Here is an 8,286-nt window from a genome sequence, read left to right as displayed (position 1 = left end):
CTTCTCCGTTGACGTCCACTAAACTGGCCTCTTGTTGCCCGTACTGCAGTCTGGCTCTGCTAGAAACGTCCTGGCAGATTTGCTGAAGCATAAAGCTAAACACTGGAACACCTGATCTAGTAGGAAATTAGTTTTGATAATTCTTTCCTTAAAATAGCCATCTATCTCTTACAGGTTTTATTTTGTGTGTTGAGTTTGAGGTGATGAATGTTGGATGTACAGTCAGTGGTTATGATGTTTGGATGTACAGGTCTGGAATGAACATTACATCACAGAACAGCAGCAGCAGGTCGCGGGATAGTCCTCAGCGTTCACTTTCAACTCATTTCCATACACATAGTAAACATAGGGCTTCTCTTTCCAAGTGTAGTTCACCTTTGTTATGGTAATGAGCTCGATTGTCTGCCTCTGGAACCAGGAAATATTGAATTACCAGATTCAGGTTTCATCAGTATTGTGGAATCATGTTGACATGCACACCAGTTTACATGACTGAATTTGTATTTAAATCTAAATAGTGCAAGTAAACATGACCATGTCTACTGTCAAATATAGCAAAACTTTAGCATTATTATTATTATTGAATATGGAAAATTTCCAAATTATAGGTTAAAATTGTGAATAAAACACAACAGGTACCTGCTGTAATATGCGGGAGTTCTTGGTATATTTCACCTGATGGTCTCTTATTAAACGCTCAGACGCTTGTGCAACAGAAACATCAGGGAAACCCAGCACTGGCGAGACCTACAGTAAACATTCAACCACGTTTTTATCATCTTCGTCACACATCATCATTCTTTCTTTTATCTTTAACTGTCTACACATCTGTTCCTACCATAATCTGGGCGTCTCTGAAGAGCTCCTTCCCTGAAACCTTCACCAGCTTTTCCAGTCTCAGACCGCTCGAATCTTGCACTACGTATTCATCCTTCTCAGTGCTCCTGAAATTATCCAAAAAGTAGCTTTCAGAATGAGACAGTTCACTTTGACAGAGTGTATAGGGTTAGTATTATCAGTGAATATGTAATACCATTTGACTTTGAGATTGACGAAGACGAGTAGCTTTCCCTTTCCATCACAGGATTTACACATTTGGGAGCCGCTGCCGCTACATGAACTACATCTGGAAGTTGCCAGACAAACACTCAGATAAAAGTAGTAAAACTAGTAAGACATGTTCAGGACATAAAGGGCTCTATGGCAGCTTGAATCAAATATGATGAGTGTAAAAGACTGGTTGGTTGGTGCAAAATAATACACAAACACTTTTTTTCTATTTTTTCAAGCAGCAGCCATTCTGAGATGTGAACAAATGTCTCACTTCTTTTGATTCTTATGAATTGGTCAAAAAGACCAAATTAAGGAAAAGGCTGAAAGAGTGGGAAAAGTCCTATTTAAATTTAATATTTTAAAAAAAAATATGTGTTCCTTTCTCAAAAGCTAGAACAGTACAAACAGTTACTCTTGTTTCTCCATGAAGTACTACAGTACATCATGGAGAATGGCAGACTTACTTTTCACGTCCACTACAGTTACAATTATAGCAGGCCTCGTTCTCAGGAGATTGACCAGAACCGTTACACTGGGAGCACACTTTCTGCATAAAGACACAAATAAAAGTGTCTCTAGATTTACATCCCATTATATGACCTCCTATAATAACCATATACACCAAAAACAACTCAGTGAATAATAAAAAGCCTGGTAAAACTGGCCTGGTGTTTGCCAGTCAATCGTCACTTACGCTTCCGGTTCCAGTGCAAGAAGAACAGGGTTTCATTCCCATTCCACCGCATGGTTCACATTTCTAGGGTACAACAAAAAAACTTGTTTACTTTCCAGTAACTGGACTATGTAAATTAGATCTTAATGTTCCCCTATTATGCTTTTTCGGATATTACCTTTCATGTAATGTGTAATATAGCTTTTTGTGAATGTAAAAGGTCTGCAAAGTTTCAAAGGTCATGATAAATTAAGTTATTGTCTCTCAAACGAAAGAACCGATTCTGAACTGACTGAAACGAGTCGTCAGTAATTCCAGTATTACTTCCTGCTCAAACCTATGTAGGTTTGTAACTAATTTGCATAATGCCAGTCTATGGTCTTCACTGGCTGTTGGAGAACAACGTCTACTTTGATCCTCAAACACTGTAGTTGTCGCTGAGACTGGAAGAGTTTGTGATGTCGACATGTCGAGAAGGCACAGTCCTTGATCGAGACCGAATCCTTGATCGGACCGTTTCAGACAAGAAAGGAGGTGACGTAGCAAAGTATATTATGCAAAATTGAAAGCGTGTTTTTGACCTTGAATGCATTTAAACCTTGTAGGAGACCTCCAAAACAAAATGAGGAACCCTTAAACTAGCATAATAGGGGCACTTCAAAATGCTAACAAAGCTCCATAGATTGTGGTGTTTCATACAAAAATGTTCTGATAGTTGCTGCACATTCTGTTGCTTGAACCCTTCTTGTGGATCTTGAGTGATCAAACCTTGACTGAGGAAGTGTAGGGCACTCTAATGGTGTCCTCGTGCTCAGTAAAGTAGGACGGAGGTTGAGCTGCAATCTCCCACGGTCCAGGAGCACGCTGAATCCCAGCATCGACACGCTGCCCTGCAAAAGAGTTTAGGCAATGATTTAGCCAGGGAACAAGGTTTAGAATTAATCTAAAAAAAAAAAATTACTGCACAAAACCTGTTGCTATAGTGTTTTTAGCTCATTACTATGGTGTTATGGGTGGTCAAAAACTCAAAAATGTCCATCCCCGAGTCTCCTTGGAAATTGGTGCAAAACGTCTGTAATAAAAATTACTAACAGACGGAACGCAATAAACGCTGTCTTGCATTCGGAGGCAGATGCTTGGTGTTTGGGAACGCAATCGAGGAACGTCCTGATTTTGCAGAGTTAGATGCGTTCATGGGTTAACATATTGTACTAAATGATAGTGAATAACAATGATGTAGAAGCACTTAACCCTGGTTGTAAGCCTAGATGTGACATAAACGGTAAACTTGTCAAAATCTGATTGGTTGATTGGAATGTTGTTCCAGGATTAACAAAGATGCTGATCCAGGAAAGTTGCACTTGGTGAAATCAGGTTTTGTTTTTTCGTGCGAGACTTCTCTGGAAGGCAACTATCCCAAATCATTTTGATGACAGACTTTGTTTCAGGCATTTCAGAATGATCAAACCAACATTTGAGATGCTGTCTGTCCACGATGAGATTGGTCTGCTGGCTAGTCCAGTGATCCAATCACATCCTCTGTTGAGGCAGTCACATGAGGTTTTGTTGTGCATCATGGGTTTATTCAGTAAATATGGTTTCATCTTAGTTTATGAGCATGTCTCCTCATGTAAGGTTTTTTGCACATTTTTAGAATTTATGCACATCTTGACGTTACCACCCAACATTTATTTTATGTGATAACCCAAATTTCGCATTAAAATAGGTTGATGGAAACATAGCTTATGATATTCTTTCCCCATTTAGTCCCTCCCATGTAAATCCAAGGGATTTTTCCATTTTCTAATAGCACAGATCTACTCAATAAGCTGCACAATTTGAGATATCATTCATATCTGTATATCACAAAATATATATAGAGGTCTGTTCAAGTATTAGCAATAGTGATGGTGATGCTTGCAGCACTAATGATAGACTCGATTGACTTTTGGTACCTGTGTAAGGCTCCTGACTCAATTCAGTAGATCTGGACTCTGTGAACGTCTCCAAACGATACTGAGAACAGAAGCAGGACAAAAAGACAGACCTCAGATTGATTTTACTAACCACATTCGTCTCTATAAAGCCAAAACAAGACTTGTGCATGTGTATTAATACACAGAATGATGGTTATCACTATCCTGAAAATGGAAAGGATTCACATCTCACCCTGTAAGTGGCAAAGGACTCCATGTTGGTTATAACTCCATCTCTGACGGGGCCAGAACTATAGCAGCACTTGCTGGAGACGTAATCTTCAAAAGCTGCCCGTGCTCTTCCTTCTGAGATGGAAGGAATGTTGTCGCTAACAAGAAAATATTAATAGACATGAATGTTGAATTACGTGCAACAGGAGTCAGTTTGAGAAATTAAGACATCTGAAACACAGATAACTCTGATTTGTCAGTCTCTTTGCATGGAGTAGTCTACTTTTTAATCTATAAAAAGTACTTTAACTCATATTCAGTAATATTATCAATTTACTGCACTGGCACTTTCAGATGAGAACAACATTTTAGCTGAATTCATGACACTATTGTCGTCTGTAGAGCTACTTATAACTGAAATAAACTTCTTTCATAACTGATGAATTTTGCAACATTAGGGCCGGTTTACACAGAATAAGTTTTTGATGTAAAAAAAAAAAAAAGCGGGCAAGTGGAAGGAAAAAAGAGAAAGGTTTAGAGACACATTGAACAACTTTTAACTTGAGCACCCCTTTTTTAGAAAACCACATCATGCACTAGACGCGAGCGCAATGGTTGCATTATGGTACCTGTGCGGTTACATGAAAAAAATACGGAAAAGTAGCACAGTGTAATGTAAAAACCTAAAACAAGTTCTGTGTGAACAGCCCCAGTGTTATTTTTCTGTTTATTAATGTGAAGCTGCATTGAAAGCAATATATTTATGAATGTGACTTCACTTAATCTATACAGAGAAAAAACGTACTGCCATTCTGGATGGCTGGAGGCTTCAGGCACAGGCATCGGCACAGAGGGCATTGGAGGAGGAAGATACGCACCTGTGAAAAGAGCAACACAACAGCATATTTTTTCCTAACAATTAATAATTTATTAAAATAGCATACGCTCTAAAAAATGCTGGGTTGTTTTAACCCAATGTTGGGTCAAATATGGACTATCCCAACGTTGGGTTAAAAAATGCAATTTAAAAATGGACTAATTGCATTTTGGACAAAATCAAAAATGGACAAAAATGCAATTTAAAAAAGGACAAATTGCATTGGTTACATTAAAAATGTAATCCAACGGCGGGGTTTGTCTATTTTTAAATTGCATTTTTAACCCAACGTTGGGTTAGTCCATATTTGACCCAACATTGGGTTAAAACAACCCAGCATTTTTTAGAGTGTATAGGCCTACTCTACCTATCAAACATTCTGGTCATTGAGATTAAAAAATAAATATTTAAATAAAAAAATATTGTTACAAAAGATTTCAATCTCAAATAAATGCTGTTCTTCTGTTCACCAAAGAATATGATAACAAAAATATGAAGCGGCACTTAACATAATAATAAGAAATGTTTCTTGAGCAGCAAATCAGCATATTAGAATTATTTCTGAAGGATCATGTGACATCACAGGAATAAATTACATTTGAAAATATATTCAAATAGGAAACAGTAGTTTGGAATTGTAATAATATTTTACAATTTTTATCAAATAAATGCAGCATTGATGAGCAGAAAAGACTCATTTCAAAAACATACATTTTATCAAGCCCCAATTTCTGAATGTTATGCCACTTTTATGTCCTGTATCTTAAAAAACAAATTATATGATAGGAGCCCTATTAATTGTTGCAATAATGATGATGTATGATATAATAATGACCTACAAATTTAATAATATATATTAAAAAATTCAAGCAATTAATATTGTGCTTCTTACCGTCTCCACCACTCGAAGTTCCTTCATATCCCGGGACGCTGCCAAACATGCTTGCTACATATAAATTACAACATATTAAGGCAACTTGCTTATAACATCATGAATTACATATTGCAACTTAATTTCAGCTAATCAGTAGCAAACATTGGCCAAGTTTAGTTTTAATGATTTGAAAGTTCCCTCATTAGATCTGCAACAGCTGAAAAAAAGCACATTCAGAATTTTGCATATGCTAAATATAATTATTTATATAGCAATTCATTAACACATTATTCATTACATACTATAATTTATTAATATATTATAAGCCAAATAAGCTTTTTTCAAAACATAGAAATAATCAAAGACTTGCCTTTTTACGTGTCAGAGCTGCTGCACAAATCACAGTAGAGGGATAAAGATTATATAGCTTTACAGAAGCACACAATCTGACGCTTATGAGTTATGATTGGAGGAGAAAGATGCTTCTGAGTGGTGTGGTCTATAGTGGTTAAAAAAGTTGAGAGCACAAGTTGGTGGTATAAAGCCCACCGCCTCCATATGACCACTGTTCACCCTTCACCAACAACAGGTTGAGTTTCGTTATGGAAAGTAAATACAACCAAATGGAAAAACTGATCACCATAATGGTGATTTCAAATAAAACAACTATTTACAGTTAATACACCACAACTATATGAAATTAAGGTCTGTGAGTGCAATGAAGATTTTTAATTTAATATGATTTACATTACAAACAAATTTGCTGATCTATGCAGCTAATGCAAGCAGTGATAAAAGAAGTGAAACTGAATAATTCTGAATAAATGGTGCATGAAAGTTGAAAGGAAATATGCTGTTGAGACAACATATTGCAAAAAATAATTTTTAATTAAATGCCTGTTAGCTTTGTTTTGTTCCTGGTCATTTTGAGAGCACAACCGCAGCTTTCTCTTTGACACATTTGTAGAGACAATAGAGGACAGAAGTCGCATGTACCACAAAATATATGATGGCAGTGAAATGGATGGTGATGGATGTATTGGTAGTTAATAAAACAGGGAAACAATTAAAAAAAGAAAAGAAATGTACGAAATTTTATTTTTGTAATGAAGTGTGTTAAGTCAGTGTAATATTTATATATAATGGAAAAGCTATAGCTGTCATTTTTTTTTTGTTGCGGTTTAGTTTAAAAAAGAAAAGAAAAAAAGTTTGCAGTACATCGTCAGCTTTAGTTTGCGGTCATTTTATATGGAAATTTAGTACAAGATCACCAATGACCTTAACCATAACCACAGGTTTTCCACAGTGTATGTAGATAGAAATGGCTCATTCTAAGGTGATAGAAACCCAACAGTTCATTTAGTAAGGTCTTTATACACCACTGAAAATTACTAGTTAAAATTCCTAAATATTACACAATGCACCTTTAAAAACATTTTCCATTAAACAGTATGGCCATCATACCACAAACAAGCCTGCAAAAAGGTTTCTGAAACCATTGTGAATGTTTGCAAAAAATATTTTTTTAAATCATGCACATTATTAGTTCTCGAGTTTGATTTTATTATGTTTGGAACCATTAAAAAAATAACAGATCAATCAAAGTGTAACATCTTTTTAACTTTCACTTCTTAGCTTGCACACAGCAACATTTCCTTTGTTCTCAAGCAAGTGCGAGTGCATGTCTACTACAACAGAGAGTTAAGATGAAAATGTGTGATTATGAATTTCATAGTCACATTTTATATTTTTTTAGGTGAACCAAAAATGTAAGATATAATATTTACATATCAAAATTTCATTAAAAACAATTATTTAATCATCAATGTCCAGTCTTACACAGTAAAAAAAAAAAAAAAAAAAACATTTTTGGTGACATGATTCTTTCTCAACTCACAGTTTATTATATTGTTATTATTTATAATGATATAAAAAGTGTATTCATCTAAGAGAGGTTTAGTAATTCACATTTGGTCATATTGAATCACATGATGATGACATACTGTATAAAATGTTACAAGTATCTGCATAGACGGAAGCTGCGTAATCAATGACCCATTGTTTTGTGTCTGTCAAGTATTGATGTATATTTTGCCTATACATCCCAGAATCATTACATTTCATCTTAATGGATATACAGTTTTTATAATGCATATGTCAGGTCAGGTGTATTTGATGTTACATCACAGAACAGCAGCAGGTCGCGGGATAGTCATCAGCGTTCACTTCAAACTCATTTCCATACACATAAACATGGGATTTTCCTTTCCACATGTAGCTCACTTTAGTTATGGGAGTGAGCTCAATGGTCTGCCTCTGGAACAGGACAGATGAAATTACAGGATGACAGATTCAAAATTTAGCATGTCTCCATTTACAAACAAAAGTAATTATACAGTAAAGTTTGTGCATTACATTTTTAGTACTAAAACATATAAATTATGAACAAAAAAGTACAATATAAAAAGGTCTGGAAGAACACAAACACACAAATACAGCTGTACCTGTTGTAATATGCGGGAGGTTTGGGCGTATTTCACCTGATGGTCTCTTACTAAGCGCTCAGAAGCTTGTGCAACAGAAAAGTCTGGGAAGCCCATCACAGGATAGACCTACAGTAAACATACATGGAATCTGATTAACTTTTCTTTTGCTCTTTCTT

General features: G+C 35.6%; 1 protein-coding gene across 1 annotated transcript; it reads right to left on the bottom strand.

Moving 5' to 3' along the window:
• Window positions 1-264: 264 nt before the first annotated feature.
• Window positions 265-5,691, bottom strand: LOC308680441 (protein SSUH2 homolog; the record flags this gene model as incomplete). The annotated part of the gene is made up of 10 exons (XM_081348570.1): window positions 265-408; window positions 640-747; window positions 839-944; window positions 1,034-1,126; window positions 1,518-1,600; window positions 2,495-2,616; window positions 3,682-3,742; window positions 3,896-4,031; window positions 4,679-4,751; window positions 5,643-5,691. 10 exons carry the CDS (start codon window positions 5,689-5,691, stop codon window positions 265-267), a joined length of 975 nt encoding a protein of 324 aa, XP_081204696.1.
• Between the last annotated feature and the right edge of the window lie 2,595 nt (window positions 5,692-8,286).

The sequence above is a fragment of the Scardinius erythrophthalmus genome, assembly GCF_964197995.2.
Source record: "Scardinius erythrophthalmus genome assembly, chromosome: 20".
NCBI lineage: Eukaryota > Metazoa > Chordata > Actinopteri > Cypriniformes > Leuciscidae > Scardinius > Scardinius erythrophthalmus.
Note: the sequence above shows the minus strand (reverse complement) of the source record. Positions and strands in the feature narration are given on the sequence as shown.